At 39.7% G+C, this 27,057-nt stretch overlaps 2 protein-coding genes across 2 annotated transcripts in view; one reads left to right on the top strand and one right to left on the bottom strand.

The window, feature by feature from the left end:
* syn2b (synapsin IIb) overlaps positions 1 to 27,057 on the bottom strand; it is an 81,563-nt gene that overhangs the window by 17,177 nt on the left and 37,329 nt on the right. The window contains exons 2-5 of the mRNA XM_034083219.2: positions 21,453 to 21,510; positions 19,060 to 19,151; positions 13,853 to 14,009; positions 13,491 to 13,580 (exon numbers count right to left, since the gene is read on the bottom strand). Of these exons, the coding sequence (XP_033939110.1) occupies positions 13,491 to 13,580; positions 13,853 to 14,009; positions 19,060 to 19,151; positions 21,453 to 21,510 (397 nt within the window). The remainder of the gene's footprint in view (positions 1 to 13,490; positions 13,581 to 13,852; positions 14,010 to 19,059; positions 19,152 to 21,452; positions 21,511 to 27,057) is intronic.
* Positions 2,073 to 11,602, top strand: LOC117446796 (metalloproteinase inhibitor 4-like). Its single transcript, XM_034083221.2, is given in 11 exon segments — positions 2,073 to 2,138; positions 2,140 to 2,223; positions 2,537 to 2,720; positions 9,322 to 9,336; positions 9,339 to 9,418; positions 9,997 to 10,041; positions 10,044 to 10,113; positions 10,645 to 10,668; positions 10,671 to 10,727; positions 10,730 to 10,759; positions 11,063 to 11,602. Coding segments are annotated over 11 exon segments (867 nt in total). The 3' UTR covers positions 11,275 to 11,602.

Raw genomic sequence — 27,057 nt, 5'->3', positions numbered from 1 at the left:
ATTGTGTTAAGTGTTCACCCCCGTTTCCTGCCTGTCTGCTTTCTGTCTGTTTCCCTCCCTGATTACCCGATTGTGTTCACCTGTTGTCCTTGTGTTTCTCCTCCCCTGCCCGGCTGGGGTCCCGCAGAAGACTCTTCTGCCGGGGGGTCCTGCCAACCCTATATCCCATGCCGTTGGAGGTGCTACCGGGGGCCCTGCCAGCCCCATGTCCATCACCGGTCTCGCCGGGGTTCCTGCCAACTCCTGGTCCTTTTCCGTGGGGGATCCTGCCGAAGCCTGTCCGACCGGCTCTGGTTTCTGTCCGGCCGACACCGGGTCCTGCCCGATCTCCGGAACTGGCCCATCAGCGCTTTCCTGCCCGGCCTCCTGATCCTGTCCGGTCGACACCGGCTCGAGCCCGGCCCCCTGAGAGCCGCGGTCTTCGCCCTCGAGCCCGGCCCCCTGAGAGCCGCGGTCTTCGCCCTCGAGCCCGGCCCCCTGAGAGCTGCGGTCTTCGCCCTCGGGCCCGGCCCCCTGACTCTTCCTGCCGTTGCCTTCGCCCTCGGACCCGGGTCCCTGACTCTTCCTGCCGCTGCCTTCGGTCCTCCATGGTCCCCACCTTGGACTCTGTTTTGACCCCGGGCCGTCCGCCCGAGACCCCTTCCTGGTTCTCTGCCTTGTCCCCGGGCAGTCCGCCCGAATCCCCCTTTTTGGACTGTACCTTGCCCCCCGGGCCGTCCGCCCGAGACCCCTTCCTGGTCCTCCGCTGTGTTCCTGGGCTGTCAGCCCAAGACCCGTCCTCCGGACCCCCTCCGCCCACCCTGCTTGGGGTTTTGGACTTTTTTTTTTTTTTTTTTTTTAGGGACGTCTGGAATCCGTCCCTTGAGGGGGGGGTTCTGTCACAATTCACATGTTAGGTCACGCTTGTAGTTTTGTCTGTGTTGGTGTTTTTCTTGTCTTTGGGTTTCCTGTCTTATTGTGTTAAGTGTTCACCCCCGTTTCCTGCCTGTCTGCTTTCTGTCTGTTTCCCTCCCTGATTACCCGATTGTGTTCACCTGTTGTCCTTGTGTTTCTCCTCCCCTGCCCGGCTGTTTCTCGTTGTCATGATTACCCCTTCTTGTATTTAGTCTTGTCTCTGTCTGTATTCAGTGTTGGGTCATTGTTTGTTGGTGACGGAGTTCACCGGAGAGTGTTCTGTTCTGTAGTTATCATTTATCCTTGAAATAAAGGGTTTCTCAAAGGTTATCTGCATTTGGGTCCTGCTTCCTTCACTCATCCGTGACAATTACAAAGTAAATTTGAACTGTGGCTATGTATGCATATATTATTATGTACACTTATTTGTATTTACTTTTGTTTGGCCTTAGGATGGCGATAATTGGATGACCATTTTAGTTTTCACTTCATTTCACTGTAAATTGCATGAAATTATGAGCTGTTTTGTTTTAATTTTGTTGTATGTATGTTTTGAGTGTGTGAGGACCCCAGGAAGAATAGCCAATGCTAGTGCTAATGGGGATCCTAATAAAGACATAAAGACATGTATATATCAACCATCTGACACTGAGCAGCATTAACATACATTTAGAGGGCTGTTTCTGGACGCTAGACGAACAATGAACAACAAGTAAATGTTTCACGATGTTAGGATAATTGTACGTCCGCCTGATGACTGATTTACTTCAACACATATTACATTTAAACATAGAATTGAGTGCCGTGCAACATTCAAATTGTTGTAGAATGTAATACAACATTACACTGCCTCTGATATGTTTGTACATCTGGTAAGGTTTTAGCTACAGACTATCATTTAAAAATTATTTCTGTCTTTACGGCTGTTTCTTTTTAAATGGGCTCACATGCAATAAGATGTCTACTTTTAAACATTGCTCCTAAAGTGCTGTGTTGAGATGAAATTGCGCCAGCTTCCCTCCAAACAGCAATATTTGTACTCTAGAGACCGTTTATATGATTATCGTTTCCATTTATTGCTCAATTCACTGATGTGTGATTCATCTGAAAAGAACACTTCTAATTTGTATTTATGCTTAAAAACCTGCCCAACAACACTTTAATTGGTCTTAATTTTCATGACTAACTGCTTGAATGCAGCTCTGGCAGCCAATGGGAGGAGAGGGAGGACATCAAAAGAGGGTTACAAGAAGAGGCAAAGGATGGTCGTTTTTTTTCCCCCTGCGTTTGAGGAGGTCCCTAAATTGTTGAGTACATAAGAGGCTCCCTGTGTGCGACCCTCTCAGCATTCAAGACCAGAGTGTGAGGGGATCTGACTATTGTAAGTTTCTCTGTGTGTTGTCTCCAGAGAGGGAGAGGGACAGAGAGAAAGAGAGAGCAGTGGCAGCAGCAGCCTTCTCTTCAACTCGAGCCATTTTCTCCGGCTTGAAATCAGAGGTGTTTTTAAACTTATGAAAACATTTTTTATCCACAGCTGCCTTTGAGCTCAGCAGAGCTAATCCCACCACTTCAACTCTTCTATCTGTTCCTTCCCTGTTGCTGCCTGATCTGCTTTTCCCGTGGAACTTAACGGGATCAGAAGAAGGTTGCACAGCGTTCATCGAGTGGTGGAGCGGGCACAGTCATCATGGCCTTGTCCCAGGAGCGGAGTGCGTGTCTGGGCCTCTGGGTTCTCCTTTTGCTTGGTGCAGGCATGGAGGAGGTTGTGGAGGGATGTAGCTGCCACCCAGCACACCCACAGCAGCTATTCTGCAGCGCTGAGATTGGTGAGTTAATAACTGAAGACCCATTTAATTTCTGTTCACTTAAGAGTATAAAACCTGCTGTGTTCAATACAGATAGAGAACTCACTGTGAAGGCAATCATTTAAAAGGCAGTCTATGATTTTAAATTTGGAGTCTGGAGGAATGGGACTCTGATTTGGATTTTTGATCAACTTCATTGGATTGTCTGGGAGGGGAAGAAGTGAAATCCTCTGAGAATATGTACTGCGACAAAAAAACACTCTATAAAGCTTTAGGGCTGATCTTTTTGTATGTGAAAACAAAAAAATGTTGATCATTGTTTTTATTGTTGTGGCTTTTTCCAATTGTTAATCAGTTTTGCAGAAAAACGTTGACTATCTAAATATCGGTGATTTAAGTATTATATAGGAAATCTAAATGTAACATATATGGATTGTTAGGGCACTGATTATGGATTAATGTCCATAAGTGAACTTTCATATCATATTCATAAGAATTACACATTCATACTGACCGGCCCTCTTTTTCCTATATGGCAATAAGCACTAATGTCCATTAGTGTTATTGTAACTTTTTCGAATTCTAGACAACCTGCTATCTGTTTTTCGTAGTTACATAATTGAGTCGTCTTGTTCTCTACCCTGTAAAAACAAACCCTAAAAAAACAGCGAGTGCCTAGTGGCCCCTGGCATACTTTCTATCTGTCTGTCTGTTTGTCTGCAGGGTTGTCTGCCTGTCTATCTGTCTGACACCCCCCCCATCATCCAGTTCTTTCTTGTCTAAGCTCAGTCCAAAACCAACACTCTGCTCTGACTTTGAGTACTTGGCTCCCGACTGTGGAAAGCTGAAGTATGTGCTTCTGTCAAAGGTTACACTCCAGCAGAGAAGAGAGGCAGACAAAAAGAGAAAGTAGATGAAGAAATAGCTTTAATGGCATTTTTGTCTTGTTTTTCTAATTGGTTTGTTTGTCCCCCGGTGTATAAATAGGTCAGTTCCTTTAAAGTACTCGGAAGATGTGTCTCATAAAAATAATCAGTCTGAAATGGAGGCTGAGACCTGTTTTCAGAACCACCATAACGCCAAATTAGATCTGGGTTATGAGAACACAATGAGAGTATGGGGCAGTGTTATTAGGCCAAAGTTTTACATACACAGTGTGTCTCTTATGAGTCAGACTACACCTAAACCAGGCCTCAACTTAGACTTTTGTAACTATGCTTGTAAAGCACTCTAGTTGTTATATCCCTCTTCTGGTATTTTCTTCTATCATTCTTTTTGGCAACATAAGAACCCCAAAACTATTTAACAAGACACAGAAGCAATTCGTGCTGGAAGTAAGCTGCAAACAGTATCATTTTAAGTTGATTTCATTGCTGGTAATACTTCCACAGCAGAGCAGCAAACTAATACATTATTTTGTGGGATTAAAGGTTAGAAAAGCTTCCTTCAAGACTAAGACATCGACTGTCTAGTATTTAGACCCTACAGTACGTGGGAGTCGCATAATACGTTGCTATCAGAGTGTAATGCAATGTTAGCATGTCTGTCCTGGTATATAGAACTAAACAGTTATTACTCTTACAAACTAAATAAAATATACAACAATTGTAGGTAAACATTTAAAAACCATTATAACGTATTTGTTGTTTGTCTTGCTGTAAGCATCCATAGGGGCATGTCAATAACAAATATCAGTTTGAAGTTAAATTCCCCCATCATAAATGACTGCCTGTAATACTAGACTACTACAGTACACAAACAGGGCATTTTCTTTAGCATGAAATCAAGTCTGTTGCATGTTTTCAGAAACCTGTTTGTGACCAAGCCAGTCAAACACAGAACTTCCAACCAACCCGTGAAGCTAATGATTATTATTTAGCTACCAACCAACAATTACATGTACTTAATATATTACTTACTATCATTAGAGGCACCGTTTCTTCCAATGTTATCATTGGAAACTGTGTGACAGGACAAATAGTCAAATCGTTTTTTATTGTACTTTGATACCATTTTCTCTGGTTATGCTTGGGAACCGGTCTTTGTTACGTTTGAATGTAAAAGTTTATCTCTGAATGGATACAAGAGTCCGTGCTCTTTTCAGGTAGGATACAAATCGTTGGACTCATGAATAACAAATAAGGAAAATCCCTCACTCACACTAATTGTGTCTTAGAAAACGTTTCATCTCTTGGCATCGGTTGCTCCACTGTCCTGGTTGTTTTTGAAGCTGGTGGTGGCCTTTAGTTGACCTGACAGTGTTTTGAGAGTCGATGAGCCCTTTGAATAAAGCTGTGCATCTGAGTAATATCCCATCTGGACAAACCTTAGACGATTCCCTGGCTGTGTTTGTGTATTTGAGATTGTGTGCATGAGTGTGAGTGTGTGTGTGTTGGACAGAGGCCAAGCCATGCCTACTCCATCTCTCTCTCTTTCTTTCCCTCACTCTCCCCACTTCATTTCCATGTCTATAGGCTTGGTCTAATGGTCTGCATACTAACAATATCAGTGTGAAAGCCCGCTGACAGTCCAGCTTTGTGAGCATGACAAGGGTGCCGATTCATCAGGAAGGGGGGAAGTTACTTACTACATCAGTTCTCATGGTTTGCAATATTTCTCTTTGGTTATGTAGCTGTGAGGAAGATGCACAGCCACTTTTCCTCAGCAGGGTGCCTGTCCTGTTCATGGTAATCAAACAGCTGCAGCAACTGAAGTGAGTGGGTAACCTAGCCTGCGCAATTCAAATATGTCTACATGGGGAGTAAACATTTAGGAGAATCTGGGCCAAGAGAATCATTTAAGAAAGACCCAAGAACCATGGAAATAATTGAGTTTGGCTTTTCATTCATTACTTATAAAATCTACAATAAATGTCATAATAGAGAAATGATTATCCCTGGATGGTGATCCAACTAAAACCAATGATCTGCTATAGTGAATATCACTGTGCTATTCTTGGATTATTGGCAATAGAAACTTCTGTGCCCATCCATTTTGCACTGATATACCGCCAATGCTCACACTGCCAACTATTTGATCTAAGAGCGCAGTTATGCTGTTGTGGATTATAACCATTATTAAGAGTCATTATTCTGCTCAGATGGGAAAAATGTTATGGGGCAGATACTTCTCCAAAGCATTTCATCTACTTTACAGTTGCCAAAGTGCAGATCAAAGAGCTGAAATGAACAAAAAAGGGCAATAATATGATTATCATATTTGGTTAAAGGTGGGGTAGGTAAGTTTCAGAAACCGGCTCGAGTGCACTAACATTTGAAAGTACACAGCTGAAAAGAATCCGCCCCTTCCTTCAGACTTCCTTACAGAGCACCTCCTCCAACACACACGAACGCGCACATGACGTCAGCAGACCAGTGAAAGTGGCCGCCTGTTGCTGGCGAGTCATTGAAGTACTGCTGCAATGCACGCCCAATGAGGGCACGCCCAATGAGTGCACGAGATACATTTGTGCGTGCACGAGATGGAAGGCTGACAGACAGGGCGACATTTTTTCATGGATTTGTTGTCAAAGCACTTCAGATATTCATTGCTATCGGGATGTTAAGAGCATTCCATGGAATATAACAAAAAGTGTATCTCGAGCCGGTTTCTCAAACTTACCTACCCCACCTTTAAGTGGTTATTTTTCATGTGAGCATGACAGGCTTATTCAGGAGTGTAATAGTAGTTGAGGAGGGTGTGCTGATGTTTAAGGGTTCAAAAGGAGACTTGTCAGAGGCCTATAAAACAATACTTGCTGTTTGTTTTGAATATGACTAACAGATACTCAAACTTCAAGTAGATACAAGTAGAGCAATCCTCTTGGTATCTGGGTTTGTTGAACAGAACTAGTTTGTATGTTATATAATGATGTGGATAAAAGCTAGCTTACTTTTCTCCTCTGAACAGCTGGCCAAACACGGTATAAAGTCGGAGAGTTTGATTATCGGTTTTGAAAAGTTATAGAAAGGTTGGACACAGCGCCCACTGATCGGATGTTGAAAAGGTGTGTGTGTGTTTGTATGTGTGTGTGGTGTGGGTGTGGTGTGGGTGTGTGGGGCTTTTTGACCATCAAACAAGTGTTCTTACAGAGTATACTTGAAGCTTTGGCTGATCACAGATACATTGTATACGTTTGAGTTATCGGCAAGTAAGATAATATTGAATATATGTTTGAGGTCTATCAGAGACCACATGTCAGTTTTCAATTGTTTAATAACAAACAGACCTTTATTCTTATCTCTTATTGTGGAATCAAACTGCTATAGTGTTACAACTTATTACATTAGTTATATTTAATACCTAAACAACAAAGTGTTGGGCATATGCTTTGCATGTAAAATCTTGTCCTGCATGGTATACTACAATCAAAAAGATATGCACTGAAGTAAAAATGTAATTTCACTCAAATAAAGTATGGTAGAATACTTAAGAAAAGGACAAGCACATCTACATTCTACTGAAGTACAATACTCTATGGCTAAACAGCACAAGTATTACTGAAAATGTATCCACAAGACTGCAATGTAATAAGCATTTTATTAAAGTGAGTTTTTAACTTTTGCTTGAGGTTTTTAGGTCACAGCTGCTCGTACAAAGGCGAGTTTACAGGCTTGTGTTTCCTGATTATATAAGTTATTTTTTGAAGAAGCTCAAGATGCTTTATACTTTACTTGGAGCAACTTATCAGCATCAATCAATCTGTATTAATCTACAGTTGGATGCAGGCCACATGTTTTCTGACACACTCTAGCCTATATAAGCTAGCTTTGTGTGCTGTCTGATATTTTCCAAAAGAGACCCGTCATTGGACCAGTTGACACAGTGCACTATGAATAAACTATTACACTTCATACAAGTTCCAATTAACTTGCTGTCAGTCCGTTTGTTTGTCTTCCTGCTTTCCTAACTTCCTGTGTGTTTGCCTAGGAAAAGAATATTCTTCTCCTGAACCAATTTCCAAGAACACACTGAGCTCCAGGGTGTAGTTATGTGATGAGGCGGAAAGCTCAAACAAGGGGATGGTTTGGGTAGCTGTGAGAAAGGTCGAGGGTTAGGGTCACTTTCTCTCTCCCTCTCTATACTGTAGCTTGTACGCCTTTGTTCATGGGCTGTTGCTCCACTTCTGTCTCTTTCCTTCTCTGTTTTTATCTCACTCGGGTGCATCTAGAGGGGACCACATTTTCTCTTTTGCCAAGAAAAGTAAATAGTTAGTTATATACTACAGAATACTGTATAATCAAAGGCCATGCCAGTCAGCCTACTGTAAGATTTGCATTGCTAACTAGGTCAAACAATAAGGATATTTGAGTGAATTACATCTTAGTTGCTTATACAACAGCATAATCAATCGTCTTTGCTAAGCTCCACCACCAATTTATTATTGGAGCTAAGTCTGTCTAGCTTTACCTTCTTACACGGCGCATAATGCACTTAAAGGGTTATTTGAGACGCATTTTGACTTGAAAATTGTAGTAATTTTTTTAAATGGGTTCATGATTTCGAATAAAATCGGTTCATGACACAAAAGTAATAGATTTCATTATGTTAAATAACTCCTGTCTGCTTCTTTAGGGCGTGCAGACCGCAATCTACTGTAGGTTATTCGCTGAAAATGGATAAGTACTTCATTCAAACAATCCTAACTCCCTTTAGGCTAATGATGATTAATGATACAACTCTATGCCTTTTCTTTTGCTGTGGCCAATGCTTTTCTGTTAATGTGAGATACAAGCGAATGGAGCTGTCTGCCATGTTCAAAGTCACTCTGTAGGACTTTTCAATAACCTGTAAAAACTATAGGCCTGATAGTACACTTAATTATGTTTCAGTGATTGATTGACCTACAACAGTGTTGTTAGTTTTAAGGAAATGTTTGACAGTGGAAATGAATTTGGCAGTTCACATAATGACTCATGCAGATGTCAAAAAGTGCAGATTAATGGGTGTGATGAAGGAAAAAGCAGTTCTGTATGTCTGGGATAACACTGTTGTATTTGGCGCAGTGTTAACTGCATGTTGTGGTTTGTGGGACTGAAACAATCCAACATTAATAATACCTTCAGTGTAATGAGGGTTTTGTCTTTAATGATACGACTTCAATGTCCTGCTTGAGGAACCACAGACCAATTAGCCTGCTACTTTAGCCTTTTACTACATTTAAGTACAGAATAAAATAATATGAAATCACCTCTGTGCCAGACACGGTTTGGCTTGTGCTAGTATGGCATTTGTTAAATACTGTATTCATACATGTGTGTGTGTGGAGTCAGTTAATGGGAGTGTGCAAGCAGAGAGCTACTTGTTATTCCATGTGGGTTTTGATTTCCCTCCCAGAGGAGAGAAGGGACACATCCTGTATCACTACTGAGAGGGATCGCTGCACTGTCTGTGTGGGGAGAAGACGAGTGACAAGCAAAATGATAAAGGAGGAAGGAGAAGGGGAATAAAGAAAGAAAATAACACATTTATCCATTGACAATCTAGAGTGAAGGAGAAACATGTAACCCACTAATGGTAAACATGAATACCTAGTGCATGTAAATCACCATCTTTTCTTGCCTATGGCATTTCAATTAATCTCAATACTCTTTTATTTCTGTTGCTTTTTTCCTCCCGTCAGTGATAAGAGCAAAGATCTCGGAGAGAAGATTGTGTCGCCTAGCAACAGCTCCTCACCTTACATGAAGATGATCCAGTATGAAATCAAAATGATCAAGGTGAGATCTCTGTACAGTACTAACAGCTGCTGCATGCAAGCATAATTGCTGCCGTTTATGCTGATGGGTGTATAGCTCTATAATTATGTGGGCATTGGCTACGCTGTCAGGAAAGGAAAACAAATTCTAATTGGTCCATTGATCAAAACATTATTCACACCAGAAACAAAATGGTCCATCTCCATTGACCGAATACTGGCCATTAATGTCTGCTTCAAATGAAAGAAAGCCAGTTATATTTCTATTTTGGACTATATTCACACGAGGGGAACACCCCTCAAGACACCAACATATACAGTTGGAGAGTTCAACTTTTGATAACATTACACACTTAATTTCACTCAATGTTAAAGAAAATATTCTGCCTTCTCTCAAGCTTATCAAATAAAATCATCTACCAAAAAAGGTTCCTACCCTGAATCCAACAAGGTCTCTTTTGGAGACACATATACATTGTCCTATTATTATTGCTGCTGCCTGCATTGTTGGCACATATATAGTGTATTTAAATGTATTATTCCAGGTTTTGTACCCCCTTATTTCCTCTCCAATCTCTCCCTGTGTTTCTCTGTGTACAGATGTTTAAGGGTTTCAACAAGGCCAAGGACATTCAGTACGTGTACACACCCCAGTCTTCTCCTCTCTGTGTGGAGTCAAACTGGACTCCAACAATAAAGCAGGCTATTTGCTTTCAGGTACAGTACGCAATGGTCAATCTATATATCGCACTTTTAGTAGGAAAAGGCCACAGAAAGTTTAACTTTTTGGGAATATATGTCTATTTTTTTCTCTACTCTTCTAAGAGTTAGGTTAGAAGATCAATATGACTTCCATGTGTGTATGGTACATGCAGACTGCATTCCAGTTAGAATCAGAATATTGTAATCATCTCACAGACACGCCTGAGCTTAGCATACATACTGGAAAAAGGAGAAAATATCCCCTTTAAAACTAACACCTTCTCATTTATCAAGTTTGTACAAAAACACAAGAACCAAATTAGCTGATTTCCCTCTTTTTAAGTTTTCTAATGTAACTCTTGGCAAGAAAGATAATTAAAAAAATGTCACACTTCACGATATTACGCAACCTGAATTTATATAAACTGCGAACAGATATAGCTTTGATGTAACTATAATCCTATAGGCTGTTATATAATACACAACCAGACAACTACTGAATGCAGGATGACATTTTCAATAGAAGTGTTGTGATGTCCCCAAACAGGAGTATGTGGAGTGATTGGAGAATTTCATTGGTCAGTGCGACCTCGTAGAGTCTTGGGACAACTTATCCGTGTCACAGAAGAAGATCTCAACTACAGATACCAGATGGGCTGTGATGAAGAGTGAGTAAGGACTGTTTGTTCTCTATTCATTCCTATTTATCTTTGACCCAGTCATAAATCTGCCTCGAGTAACCTCCAGAAACAAACTGCAAAACAGTTGTTTTTCTCATCCCTCACTCAAACTTTTTCTCTATTTGAATACGAAAGACTTTAAAGCGTTTTTTTCTTTCACAATCAAACTCATTCATAGCTTCATGTGTCGATAGAAACAGTCTTTCAAATGTAACCCAACAAAACTCTCGTTCTTAACACATGTGAAGCAGACTTTAGCAACAAATATTGATGGCTACTCAAACATTGTATCCACAAGATCAACACCTGCTACACAGTGCCGTGTGCATCAACAGGAGAACACGAGTGCTTGTGGACGGACTGGCTGCTGGATAACAGCCTAAATGGAGAGCAGGCTCGGCAGTATGCGTGTATCCGTCGCTCTGACACGACCTGTAGCTGGTACCGGGGTGGACCCCCACCCGAGAAAGACTTCCTGGACCTGGCTGACCCTTGACCTGTAGTTTCTGACGTTCAGTATACTTCCATTTAACTCCTGCAAAGTCCTGAGAAACATTTCCTGCTTTGCTTATGTAGCTCAAATTTGACATGCAAGTTATTTTGTTAAAAATAAATGTGGCTGAATTATTTTTTCATATAAAGGGAGTTAGCAGAGTTCAGGGAAAATTGTTGTAAACGGCATGGGCTTTTAGAAATTCCTCATTCCTCATTTTTCTCTCACATTCCACGTCACCTTCAATTTTCCACAAAATAAGATCAGCAGCAGAGCATCCACTGCAAATGATTCACACAATAGTGAATCTTTCCTTTATTTCTGAGGCCTGAAGGTAATTAATCACCTTGGCAAACACTAACGACTTCATTTTTGTTGATGTATACATTTCAAAAGGCTTGCATTTACTGAGAGTATGAGGAAGTTGGACATTTACTGTAAAACAATAGGAGGAAAATAACAGAAATAATCTGCCAACTTCTGCCACAATCCTGCAAAGTTGACTTCACACACTGCAATCAAACATTACCAATTGTTTGCAGGCTGACTGCAGCACTGCCACACATCCCACACATTCTGATATTGAATTTCTCCTTTATATATTATCGAAAAATAGTCCCATGCATATGAAAAAGCACTGTATATACGTATATAAAGCAAAGCAACACCAGGCATTCTCCAATTAATAGTAATTTGATAAGATTTGACACATTATATGTGACTATAATTCTTGTACATCTAAATCATCGCAGTTTATAATCTCAAACGGCTGAGAATGTAAATATTGTACTTGAGTAAGAAATAACATTTGAAAGGCTAACCCGTTCTTGTTTTATAGCGTATAAGTTGTTATCTTGAGGCTTGTGTGTTTAGTTTCCTTGGTTGTACTATTTCCTTTGCCAAAAAAATCTAATCCAGAAATTTAACAACAGCACTGCCACCTGTAGGGCCAAGCCCCCGCTCCTGAGAGGAAAAGAGGTAACAGGACACGGTTCAATTCAATGTCTTTGAACTACTTCTAAACAGGAAGTGGATTCTCCTCAATGTACAAGTCCAAGAAAAGATAAAGATTAACCAACAAAAAAGAGAAATAACTGATATGAATAAGGTATAATTAGTGGTTTGATTGTTGTTTAATAGGCATTATTTGATATGATTTCTCAACATTTATTAAAATGCCCAAATCTGAATTGACCCCTGTCTTGTTACTGGATTACTTCACTAAAGTGATACCGATTGAAATGCATTACTGCTTACTTAGTGATGCATGAGCCGCTATTCAAAAGTCATGCAAGCCCCACATTCAACAATAACATACTTAAATGTAACCTGCAAAATATAGTGCAGTGAAATCAAACTATTTGGAAATAGCTCAATAATTAAATGAAGGCTTTTATGACATGACATGATAATAATGCATAATAACTATATAGCTTTAGTGAAGCGCTATCAAACAATTTCACGTTTGTTTTATACTGAAAAAATGGTTTGGGTTTGTATTTATGTCTCTGTTTCTGTCTATAGAGTTTTCTATTTCCATGTACCAAAAAAGATTGTATATAAAATGTCTCAACTCAATGTAATAGTGTGACTCTTTCTTTCTGCTCATCACAAACCAAATGTTACAAAACATGATCATTTACAGTATTTCAAAGACAGCTTAGAGATGACAGGACTTTTCGAGCTTTTCAAAGGGTTGCTGCTGTTTCAGAATATCTCCAACAGAGTAGTAATGAAAAAGCACTCAAAATAATACTCATACTTCACCTCTATATTATACTTTAAAGGCATTTTAGTGAATATAGTAAGTATAATGCATAAAGAGAATCAGCAAGGGCACTTATCTCATGAGTTACACAGTTACATACTACATTTTATATATGTCTTATAAGGTAACTGAAACATTACCTTATAACATATATAAAATGTCAACACATGTTTGTGACAAAAACAACACTTATCTGAAGTAAGTGTTGTTATTTATACCTCAAAAAGGGTAAATGGCATGTTTGGAAGTGATTCAAAATATTATTCAATGTTTTTTTACCAGAGATATACCAAAGAAATCTACAGACAACATTACGTTCTGCTTTCAGAGAACATCTCACTGCCCTGAGACAAATAGTTAACTAAAAACACGATACTTTGAAACTTTATGGCTCAACACATTCTGTATTGATGAGAACTTGGTTTCTGACATTATGCAATATAAATCTTACCATGTCTTTGTAGTTGGGGTAGAAAGTCTGATCAATGAGAGGGATCTTATCTGAACCCAGCCTCTTCTGGTTATTGGTCAGCTGGGAGAACTGGTGGAGAGGAGGAACATGGAAAGAGAGAAATAGAGGGAGAGAGTTAAATGTGACTTAAAGCATAGAACAGAGACATTTTTCTAGATCGTTATAATTGTAACTGTGCTTGAAGCCAAGAAAAAGACATGAGTCAACCTAATACAAATTTAAACTGAGAGCTACAAGCTCCATTAAAACATATTGAAGCATCTATTCAATGCAAAGTATAGCTAATATATCTTTTTTCTAGGTTCTTGCAGGTGTAAACTAGTTTAGCTGAAATAGCTTACAGCCCAAGGTTTGTCACAGAGGTTGTAGATGGAATCCAGAGAGTTGACCGAGGGGATGCCCGCATACTGCAGACCAATGATCAGGTTTCTAAAATCCTCGTTCTGGGCCATGCTGAAGGCGTGCTGGCGCACCAAGACGAAGTCAGGCCTGAAAGTCCTGGAATGCAAAGATATAAGGTCGAAATAAGTATATACATATTTAGTTACTTTTATATATTATGTATTTCTCAATACACAACAACATTACATTTATGACTGTATGAATCCAGTTCACTTCACATTGTCAAAGAAAAAAGGGTCAAGGTTCAAGGTTCTTTATTTAGTCATACATTCAGGTTCACTTTCATCCCACAGGCAATAAGACTGTTAAACACCTGAACTGTTGAAGCGAAATATGTTAAACAGCTGAACGGCCCGTCCACCCAGCGGCGTGCGTTGACGCTTGCCGGCGGGCGTGTCTGAAACTCGACCAACAACTAATCACATGAATCTCCCACCCCTGACACACAAGCAGCGGTTTGATTGGCTAGAGCTTGTACTGGCATATGATTCGATTGGCTGACGCTTCTGCCGAGGCGTCAAAAGTTGAACATTGCTCAACTTTTGCAGCGAGCCACGCCAGCTACGCTCCACGTCGCTTCCCACGATGCAGTTCGGCGAAAAGTGACGTCACCCCATTCAAAGTGAATGGTGAAGCGTCAACGCACGCCGCTGTGTGGACGGGCCGGAACAGTTGAAACAACATCCCTAATATTCATCTGGCTGCTACTTAACAATTAACAGTTATTGAAATAGGATATATAGGTAAATAGATAAATGATTTTTAAAATAAATCATTTATCTATTTACCTATATATCCTATTTCAATAACTTGCATATAGACTCTTATTGCACTATTTCACTTTTGTATTACTATTTACTTGCACTATATTTTTTCTGTTTATCTGTGTTTTGTGTTGCTCTGTTGGAGAAGCCTGTGACACAAGATTGTATTGATATTTCATAAAGTCAGACATTTGGATCTGGCTGATGTTACAGACCTGCATTTTGTGTGGAAGAAAGAGAAGAGATGGCATTAACTAAAGGTCATGGTGCAATGGGGAAACCCACGAAGCCACAAGTGAAAGGTCGAGGCAGTGAGAGAATGAGTCTGTCTGACCACATGAATAACTTATATCGGATTGAGGAAGAAAGACAATGGAGCGGCCCATCCTCAGCTCTCTGTTGTGGATTGCCAAGTAAAGAGATCTACTTTTCCTGGCACACAGGAGCCAGTCTGATGGTAAATGATGCCTGAAGTGGGTAATTGATGTTACATTTATTTTTCCATTATCTATAATGAAAATGACACATTCAATTAAATCATAGGAGTTTTATAAGCATCACTTTCAGTATCAGTGGAAAATATATCTATGATGTGAATCATTATTCATAAAATAAATGTAAACAAGTGAACCCTTCATGTTTGAAATTGTTTTCCTGGCTTTCTCTTCGGAGATTGCAATTTCACGTCATTACGGCACATGGAGTTTGGCTGTAAAACGTTGTGATTCAGTTGGTTGGTACCCATTGATGATGCCAGATGTTTACCTAAGTGAATTCACCTTTTCAAACGGTGACAGTGGACCTGGATCTTGTGCACCTTAACAACATTAAGCAGAGTATATTGAGAGAAATGACGGATGACCCTTTATGTTGTAATGCATCATTCAGTAAGACAAGTGGGAGCGGCTGTAGTTATAATGAACATCACACAATCTTTAGTAAACAGGCACTGCTCATATTGTTTTAGAAACAGTATTGACATTAGGGTTGCAAAGTTCCGGGAATTTTCAAAGATGGAAACTTTCCACGGGAATTTATGGGAATAAACTGGGAATTTTCAAAATTGAAGGTTGGCTCTTCATAGGGAACTTAAATATATTTGGGGAAAGTATATTTTAGCATAATCTTGACTAAAACAAACAGATGCCATTGAAATACACTTGAATATCCATGCCATAGCACACTGCTTACTGCATGGCTATTGAGACCACACCCCCTACGGGCACTGTGCATTCCTCCATCACATGCACAGATGAGTAATATTTAACTCAGCATTCCTGTTTTCGTTCTTCAATGAAACAAATAATTGTTCAATAAAATAATTAAAACTTGTTCTGTTCTACTTAAAAAAAAAAAAAAATCTGTTGAAATCTCATCGTTTTTTGTTTAATTTTGCATCGAATATTTCCAAAATCCCCCAGCTTAACTTCCCACGCAAACTTTCTGGAAACTTTCCGGAAGTGTATCGGAAATGTTCCGCCCCTTTCAACCCTAATTGACATTAGCATTTGTTCACTCTTGCCATGTAAAAAAACAAAGAAAGTGCATCTCTATTAGAGCACATGGCTGATGCAAAACAACAAATTGATGGCAGGGATATAGCTTTCAGAATGTTAAATAAGGGATAGATCTTAACAAGTAAACATTATCAGACAGAAATGGGTTCCATGTGTGGGGTTTCATGATGCATTACCAGATGGAACAGCATATTTTACAACAGGTGTACGGCCAACCTCTTTAGCCACCGCCACCCATCAGCCTCCAGAGCAAAATATTAAAAACTGAAGCTCTTGAGTTCATCGAAGCCATTAGTGACCCGCAGATTAAAGGCAAAAACAGAATCCAGCTCAGTGATGGGTTGATAGTGATAGGGCATGACTCCTGTTATTCTTTCGTTTCTCTCCGACTATGAAAGAGGTGGGAGTGTGAGGAAAGGCAGAGAAGGAGAGGGAAGAGGAGAGAGAAAAGAGACAGAGGAAATAATACAGAGTAAAAGAGACATAAAGAGGGGTGAGAGAAAAGTCTGGCACTCGGTGGCCACCACCAGTTCTTCATGCACAGAGAATACTAATCACACTCTTCAGGAAGGTATAAAAAGACTCTGCTGGAGAGACACAGCGACTAATGTGACTGATATCTCTTCATGGCTGACAGTAGGCAGCGAAGATGACCCTCCATTCAAATCTGAATTAGTGAGTAGCAGGGGTAGAGTCATCCCACTAGCTTTCACTTTGCTTTTTTAACCGATATGATAGTACAGCTATGCTAGTACAGCTATGCTAGTACAGCTATGCTAGCGGCCAGGGGCACCACCAGGGATTTTGGGCCCCATGAAAAGATATCACATTGGTTACTTACATTTTCTTTTTCTTAATGTTCGAAAATTGTTTGGGCCCCTGTCAGTCACGGGCCCTTAGAATCGTCCTAACTTTTCACCCCCTTACGGCGCCCCCTGCTAGCGGCAGTGCTTTAAGTTAAATGTTCACAAGCTAACAAGCTTAATCTCACAGTGCACACATGCTGATAAATAGGTGTTTTATTTACTGTTGTGGAAGAGCTTGTTTGTTACACAGCAGCATTCAAATCATTCAGATGGGAGCTTTAGGGTGTGCGGATATATGTGTATTGCTATTACTCACTTTATTTGACCCATGCAGCACTCATCGGATTCTGCGATGGTCGGGGGGTTCATATTTTGTATTGATATGTTTACATCTGTCAATTAGCACTGAACACAAATCAAAACTAGGCTGATGGCATTTGTTTTCTGGGTTTTCTGTCGTAAAGTATCAGAAAAAAATAAATGTGACATTATTACCTGAAATCTCAGCGGATTGCCACAGAATTTATTTTAATAAGCGTTTTCCAGGCAAACCATGACATAGTGTCACAACGTTGCACTAGGTTGCATTGCCTCATTAAAATGATTGTGGGCACATTTCTTTGAGTAATATTTTCTAAAAACTACAGCGCCCAGGAAACTTATATTATAATATGTGGACGTTACTTTGATTATTTCTGATGAACTCTTTATTGCCCGGTACATGGGCGTTTTTTTCCTGAATGTCCTGAACCCTTTAGCCAACATGATGCCAGAATAAACAGCAGGGTATTGCCGAATACTTCAAATGTAGGGTGGATATTTTAAAAAGCCTACTGAGCACCACAGAAAGGATGTTGAGAGACGGACTACAACATTGTTGGTTTTCAAGGGATTTGGTAAGAAGAGGAAATCAAATCAAATAATACTTGACTTATTCTTTAAATTACTTTGTGTCATCATTAATAAATGATAACCCTTGTGATGATGCATTCCCTTTTCCTCTCCTTAAACATGATGACAGTAAATATTTATTTATATTGTCGGGTTGTGGTTTCCTCTTGGTGGATGTTTTTACTTAATATTTGTTATCTCAATTGCTGAATAACATTTAGCCTCATGTTTGGAAAACATTAAATCGTCTTCCTGGTTAGGGTTACTTAGCAAATCACTGCTTTGACTTGAAATCGATAGACACAGTGTAATTACCGAGACAATTGAAGATAGTTGAAACCGTCCAAGTCGTAAAAGACTGCAATGAACTCAGGCTGGCAGACAACAAGACAGATAATTATCTTGCAAACGCATTCATTTTCTCCACAGCTTGTCCTTGTTTGGCTGAGACAGAGGCGATGATACAACTATGGAGGTCTCTGAGGAGCTCTGATTTAAAAGAATAAGCTTCTGTAGACATGTCTACCAACCACAAATCGAAGTTTCCCTGAATCTGCATTATCTCAGGTCAGTGTTTGTGGGTGCACATTTGAGGACAAACCGTTCATAAAGCATAATTACAGGGCAGCAAGGCTGATCACCAGTCTGAGGCTGCCGTCTTTATTTCCTGTTGGTTTTGTTGGTGAGCAGTGGGAGTATACTTCATCTCTGGCAGTCCTCAGCGGGGGCGCTGGTGTCTGTGTCGCTGTGGTCTGTGATTGTCTGGTTTACAGTGTGTTCACGTGTTTGCACTGGGCCAGTCTGTGGGTAATGACTGTGGTCATACGCCTCCGTCCTTTCCACTGTTTAGAGCTTGCGGTAGACAAATAGTTTATTTCAAAGAGGAATCATTTTGATTTCCCCAAAAATATATTTGGATCATCTTTAATTGATGCATACGAGTTACAGTATACAGCAGCTCTGCGCTCGGGTTTGAAAATAAATCTAAGTTGTTATTATTCTTTTTTGTAAAGAGCCAAATGTCTTCCAAATTATGGAAAGTTTCACAAAGTTATTCAGGTTGTAGGTTTTGGATTTATTGTCAATTAATCTCTATGGAATGTGTGTGTGTGTGTGTGTGTGTGTGTGTGTGTGTGTGTGTGTGTGTGTGTGTGTGTGTGCTACTGACCTGACCACTTTGGTCCCGCCCCTGATGACTTGCATGTCCACGCTACAGTTTCCATTTGAATAAGAGACGAGGTTAACCTCTGAAAACTCGGCCTACAAGAGTGGAAAGAGAACACGAGACACAGACATTTCATAAAGAATAAGCAGAATATCTAATAATTCTACCCTAAATAGTTAAGGTTGTTGTAGAAGACATTATATTTTAACTTGTTTCTATAATGACAGTTGTTTTTATACTGGGTATATCTTTTTTTTAATCATTTTCATACATGGGTAAACTGGTAAATAAATTATTTTCTCTTTTAAAAATGTATTTTGCAGAAGCAGTGATAGAAAGCTATATGAAACACTTTAGCATTTCAATGAGCGGTTATAATACTCATTGTATTTTTGACATTGTGACAAACATCTATTTTATTGTATAAACTATATTGTTATTCGAGAGTAGAATAATGCATGTGTGGTTGCAAATTGAAGATTTGTCTGTGACTCATAGCTGCCGACTCCGGCCTCCTCTTGTGTCTATTTCTGTTTCTGTGTGAAGGCTTGAGGTCGTAATTTCATTGTCAACATCTATTAGCTGTGAAGCTGCTCGGCCTTCAACCCCAGAAAATATTCATTTCGGTTTATGCACTAACCAAATAATGCAAAAATAAATTGGTTTCCTGGTTAGGATGGTTCAACCAATATGAAACCATAAATGGCACACACTTTAAAAGATAAGGAAGAACTGATGGTTTTACAAGTGTTATATGTATATTTATTATTGTGTAATGCACAGCACAAATTGCATTTTTGCTGAGGATGACTAGTGCAAAAAACAAAAACACTCAGCAGTTTCTATGGGGCAGACAGGGTTTGAAACCTGTAACACAGATTCCTGGCAGAGAATCTATTTGATGTGTACAATGCTAATATGCTCACAGTTACAATGCATGTTGATGCTTAGCAGGTAGGCTGTATGCTTTACAGGTACTTTTAGCATGCTAACGTTTGCTAATTAATGCTGTACAATGTAGTCTAAAGCTTAGACGGTTTGCAACATCCTCATTTTATTCATAACCAGGGGAACGCTGTAGATTTAACAGAACTTTTCCCTAAGGACACCTAGAATATCTGTAGATTTTCTTATACAAATTATTTCAGTATGCCTATATCTCCAGATATTTTAATAATAACCATAGATGTTAATCTCTAGCTGGAGTTAACGGAAACTTCAGGGGTTCACTAAGTCATTAAGATTTCTCGTCTATAGGCACGTACAAAGAATATCTGTACAAAAGTGCATTTGGGTATCAATCTAATAGTTGTTTAAGTTTTGACCGAATGGTGCAGTCCAGGAGAACTGCTGCCATCACAGGCCACACCTATCCTCCTTTCTCTGCAACCACAACATAGCAATGTATTCACTCTTTTTTCTGGAGTAACACCTTCCAGTATATATTTCTTATTAGGGACGTGCACAGGTACGGGCTAATGTTGCCCGGGCAACGGCCCGTTTGGCCTTTTTGGCTGACCTGCCCCTCTGGAGAGAGCGAGAGTTTGTTTTTCTTTTTTCTGTTGTGGCCGAATCAACATGATAAGCCCACGATTAGTATTGTAGCGTCTCGCTACAAAGACACTTTGTCAGCGCTGTCATCTGCCGGTGCGTTAAGACCACCTCAGTGTCGGATTTTGGAAACTTGATTTTGAGTTGTCTCATGGCAGTTAGGGTATAAGGGACAAACCAGGGGACTTTACTTCCTCTTGATACCGTCGGTTATTTACAAAAAAACACCTAAATAAATAAGTAATTAGATACCCAACGCTCATAAAGAATGTTAAGAATAAGAATAATGCGTATTGAACTGGTTTCATTAATTAGTTAGAGGCCCTATTTTATCAGTATGTCTGGACTGCACAGCAGTTACAAAGGTCTGGCAAACTACATTAGAACAGAATTGTCCCCATTGTGTCTTTAATAGTTACTAACATTAGATATTTTAATGAGATATGGACCGCAAAACAAAACATTTCCCTCGTCACCTTAGCTTATTTTGTTATGAGATGATAATGTGAATTACTCTTCAAATTAGTTAATGTAATAATCGTTTGGTTTCTTTTACATTAAAAACAAGTTACAATTTTCAAAAGGTCTTTTTATCCTTTTTTATTGGGGGAGGCCCTTTTTCCAGTTTAGAGCAATAGTCCCTCCGAATGTCTGTGCACGGCCCTGTTTCTTAGTTCTTTGGAACTTTAACTTTCTGTACAAAGCAATCAGTCGGTTCAAACGTATGCATTTTCATATCAGAGGTGAATGTGGTGTCAGTTCACTTTCCTCTCTGTTCTGAACCCCCCTCAACCTTCAATAAATGATTCTGTGTCATCATAGGTCTATAGAAATCAATACAATACCTGCTCCACTTTGATGTCGTAGTCACCAAGGATCTTCTTTCCCCGAAACACTTTGGCCCTGGAAGAGAAGAGACACCGTTTGTCATTGTACACTCTATGCTACCCTCTACTGGATGTCACACACCCTTTGGAACAAACTAAAAAGAAAATGGATGCCTGCTTGTCGCTTTTAAAAGGCCACACGTTCTAATGAGCCGCTTAAAAGAGATCAGTTCAGCATATCAATGTAGCCAATCCAAAATGGCAATTACTATCTGCTTGTGGTTGCATTACATTCTAATTAGAGTTCTGCTGCAATACTAAATGCCGTCTTGCCGTTTGAATGATGAATGCATCCAATAACAGAGCGGCCTGATGTCTTAATATCTTGGCTGCCATTGTTTCTAAGATTGATTTAGAAATGAAGTACAAGTAAACACACACACAGACAGGCAGACAGATTGAGAGCAGACAGACAAAGACGGACCAACAGTGAGAATGACTCAAGCAGAGAGGCACAGGCTGCCAGGCAACACACAACATTCTCAGGAAGACTCATTATACACAACATTATAAATGGCTTGCAGATGGTTTGCACAGCATCCATTACAACCCCATACACTGAAGCTAGATAAAGCAAAAACATGATGTAGAAGGATGGGATACATGCTTGAAGTCCTAGCTGATAATTAAAACTACTTTTATAGTGTTTAACGTCAATTACATCTTCTTTTTGCTTCACGTTACTGACCCTTCACCAACTACAATGTGGTACAGCGAGTAAAATGTCAACTCCCACAGGTCCTCCATTAAATGAATGTATCCCCTCCAGGCATGTCAGTGGATCCAATAGGAAGTTAAATCGAATTGTACATGCCACCATGGATCCTCTCCTTGTCCTCAATTAAAGATGTATCTGACATTCCTTCCATATCACCTCGCAAAGCCTTGTGTGGTACAGCACGAAGGCATCTGGCTTATTAGTCGGGTTCATTAGGAGCAGACCATCTGTGAAAGAGACACTCTGAGGGTATGACTCCGTAACCTCCACCAATCAATAGTCGCCAGCAAAATAGGTGGCTTTGTAATTACGGCAATATCTTTTTCAGTACCGCTTTCATTCTGTTAGTTGGCGTGTGGTGTTTTACTCATAATTGGCAGATGCTTGAAAACACTGCAATGCTGCCATGATGATGACATTATCATTAAAACAAACACAAGAGAAACACATCTCTGTGATTAAAGAAATGTTTTCGCTCCCTGCTTTTTTAATTTTAAAATCCCATATCAATTTTCATAGGATTGTATTTAAAAATCAGCTATCTCTAATCCCATAGCAACTGAATGTGTCTAAAGAGGCTCCACAGTCAGCATGTGTTGAGTATCTGCAGTGCAGAATGCCAAACAATACAAAGACACACGATGTCAGAGCACACTAATGGACAATTACCGTCAGGCTGCTGATGTAGCTTCCCTTATTTAATTCTTTCAAGCAGCATACTGCTAGCGAAACACTCCATGTGCAAAGCGAGTCGGCAGACAGATGGGGCGTACTTTACATGCTCGTCACAGGAACAATAAAAGACAACCTTATATTTCTTGATTTTGTGGGGAGACAGAAGCTTGTTTTATAGGACATAGCACATCTCTTTGATGCTTTAAAGCTGCACTGCTTCATTTATTTAGCCATTTGAGGCGAGCAACACAGGCTGTTAGTGACATTTTATTGCCATATAAAGTTGTTATAGCTAAAGTATGAGCAAACTGTAAGCTATTAAACATCATTCAACAAACATACTTATTGTTGTAGCCTTTATTGCAGTTTCAAGCACAGTGCATCGACCTGCAGAGCACAACCTTTACCATATTCTATTTTATTTACTTGCACTATTTTATGTTTTATTGTGTTGCATTGTTGGAGGAGCCTGTGACCTAAGATTATCATTGTCATAACTACACTTTAGATATGCACAAATGACAATAAAAGTCTTGAATCTTGAATAATGTGCTCTTATCCTTACCAGCGCTTCAACAAGGAATCTCGTTTGATATAAATGTTTACACCACAGTTTCACACTTCTGTGAATCTATACAGTAAATCTTTAGCAACAAGCTCTACGACAAAATACCCTCAGGACAAATCTTCACCCCCCACAGCGGTAAGAAAGTGAGAAGGAAAGTTTTCTCTCCATTCCATCACTCATCAACTTTTTTCGGGTGTGAGATAATCATTTCAGTTTGGTGAGGCAGCTACAACTGCCATAGATTTAAATGTAGCCACACGATCGCCCACTTTATGAAGTGTTAAGCAATACATCATCTCTGACAGGTCATCCCCCGCAGTTCCCTGTATTCAATTTCTATCACCCACTGGTGTCTTGTAAGAAGCCCTGAAAACAAAAGTCAGCACTGTTTCCTTCACTCAGGAACGTTTAGTGTATGATCTGATGAGGAAGCAACTCTTAAACACTTGACTATAATTTGATTTCTAAACTTTCAATATTGCAAAAAAGGATTATAAGTGAAAGACTACTATAATAAGAAGAGCTAATAGATCCTCAGCGACACCCACATGTTTTGTTAAAGCATACCTGCGGTGTACAGTATGTGATACAAGTATGCTATCTTATTACTGAGAAATAAAAGAGTAGACATCATTGGATTAATAGCTTCAGTGTTATTCCCCTAAAATGAAATGATGGTATTCCACTCACACAAACACATTGAAATTGAAAAGATATACAGTAGACACATGTATGAATAGGTGCTTTAAATTAATTTTTGAGACAGACTAAATCATTTATGTCATCTTTTTGATGAAATCGCTTTTGCATAAAGTGGATAGAATTTAGGTTTCTATAGAAACTGCTGCTGCAGATTGTTTACTCAGGCAAGGGTTGTAAACAGATTTAGATCGTAGACTCGCCATTACCCAAATGCAGCTGAAAAGACTGTGATGAGTTCAAGCTCTACGGAGAAGCCCAGACAAAAGTGGATTTAAATCTATTCAACTCAGCGGCTCCAGCAGGCACAGAAAAACATCTGAGCGATGGAGATGGGGCTTTTGAGGAGGAGAAATCCTGACTTCTTGGATATAAGTATATGAATGAAAGAATGATAGGGTCAATTAAAATACTAATTCCTACCAAAAAGGACAATGTCGCGTAGTTCTGGCAAAGAGAACCTCAAATAACATGATATCTTAACATGCTGGTGTGGATATACTTTATAATAATTTGGGCACCATGATTCCATTTCTACTCTAAACACCTTCTTTAAAAAGAAAATCTGCATCATGACATTACATTGGATCCATGTTAAGTCCAATACATTTGATGGACAAGTATTTAGTAATAACTATGACGCGTGTTTAAGGAGCTAACAAGGCTGAAAACAACACGACCAAAGGCTCTATGATGGGTGAAATGCGACTCCATTTCGACTCAGGGTCATTTGCTTCGATCCCATTTTCCTTATTGATCTGTAAGGAATCTGTGATCTGTCCAAGAGTCTGAGACCAAAACATAGGCCAGTAGAAATTAAGCCTTTAAAATCAATGTACAGCCATGACAGGATAAAGTGACAGAGAAAAAACAGATAACAAACAAAGTAGCATGTATTGCAAATCATGAAAAGAAATGCATTAAATAGGTAACTCAAACATAATGTGCAATAGCTACAGTGTGGACATGTGTGTTGTATTTACAGCTACATCCTAATTATAATTTCTGCATTTAATTTGGCTCCCCTATTCTCTTGGTTTTCTACACGAAGATGCTGGATCGCTGAAAGCACCATCAAATGTTCAATATTAGCGCGAGGAAATATCTTTGATAGGCATGTTTTACTTGGACTGAAGTCCTGTTTGACATTAGAATTCACAGACTCCATTATCAAGGCATATTGACTGAGTCTGCTGCACTTAATTTGCATGATACATCACATTATGACAGGTGTCCTTCCTCATCACTCTCTCCCACACTTCTTAGCTATTTTTAATCGTGTTTCCTTTTTTTAAACTAATATTATAGCTGTAGATGATCCTCTACTTCCCTCTACATCGGTGGTTTTCTGAAATGTCTTTTCCCAAATCCCACACATTTAGGAGATGTTCTTTTGATGGGGATACCTGCCTCTGCTCAACATGTATCTTTTTTGTAATCCCCCCTCGGCAGATATCATGATCAATATAACAATTCAACACCATGTGACATTAATGGATTGTTTGCATACAAATGAACCATGCCTGACAAAGAGACTGCATTTGGATGGATTTAGTGAGATAAAATTGATGGAGCGAGGCCTGCTCTGCAGCTGTGGTGTTTAAAAAGGAGAGCACTCATCAGTCTCTGTTAACAGCGCATTGACATAATTGTCTATCAATGGAAAGATCAATGGCGCGATTAAAGAAGCCAAGAGATAAACTAAAGCCATTTTCTCAAACAGATTTGAGAAAATGAAAAAGGGCCATCTTCATGTTCTGGCACAGTGTAATGGCTCTGGTACGGCAACATTACACAAGCCCGGGCTTTTCATCTCTAGATCCACACGTGGGGGGCAATTTGTGTAAAACAAGACTCTGACTGCGGGGTGAAAGGGCAACAAACTTGTAAGAGCAGTCCTCTCAGCGCTAGTGCGGTGGGAGATATCAGGAGCCTTTGGATAGCTGCAATGACCAGGTGGGGGCATGACGATGAGAGCAGAGAGGGAGGAGTAACACGAGGCAGAGGACCGAGCTGGCTGATATCAGGACATATCTTCCGTCGTAAAGTGAAATCCCACCTACTTGGCTTGTATCTTGGCCATTAAATAAATACACTAGAGCAGGGGTCTCAAACTCAAGGCCCGGGGGCCAAATCCGGTACGCGGCTTCATTTTATGTGGCCCCGCAAGAGCTTGCAAAGAATATAATACGTTTATTATACGGTTACATGACACTTTACAGAAGCAGGTTGCCTATAAACTACATGTCCCACAATGCATCTCGTTTTGTGACATGCGCATTGAAGAGACTTGCAATTATTTGCCCTGGACTTCTGCTTTCAGACGTAGTTAATTACTAAGTTATTATCCTATCCGATAATAATCCAATTCAGAGGCAATAATGTAATATAATACATTTTTTATATATATATATTATATATTTATATAGTCACAACCGGCACTTTGAGTGCAACCTTTATGCGAATGTGGCCCGCGATGAAATTGAGTTTGACACCCCTGACTAGAGTATATTGCACTGGGTTAAGCCTATTTGAAACTTATGTACAAGCACTTACAATGGTTTGGCTTGTTTGAAGCGAATATATCTTCACTTTTCTTGTTGGATTGAGTTTGTATCTTTATGGTTTGTTGCACTTACTGTAAGTTGCTTTGGATAAGAGCATCAGCTAAATGAAATGTAATGTAATGTACACTCCTGGCCAACAGAGAATTGAAAACATTGCAACTTATGTGTTCTAATACCAGAATAGTCATCTTTGCTCCATCTTTCCTCGACAGGACTTTAATTGTTCACTCTAATTGATGTTTCCTAGCTTGTTTTGAAACTGTGTCAAGACAAGGCAGCCATCTGACGATACAGAGTAAGACCATATGATTCGCTCAGAGACTCATCAGACACTCG

This window comes from Pseudochaenichthys georgianus, chromosome 5 (genome assembly GCF_902827115.2).
Source record: "Pseudochaenichthys georgianus chromosome 5, fPseGeo1.2, whole genome shotgun sequence".
NCBI lineage: Eukaryota > Metazoa > Chordata > Actinopteri > Perciformes > Channichthyidae > Pseudochaenichthys > Pseudochaenichthys georgianus.
The sequence above is the reverse complement of the archived record's forward strand: the minus strand, read 5'-3'. Positions and strand labels throughout refer to the sequence as shown.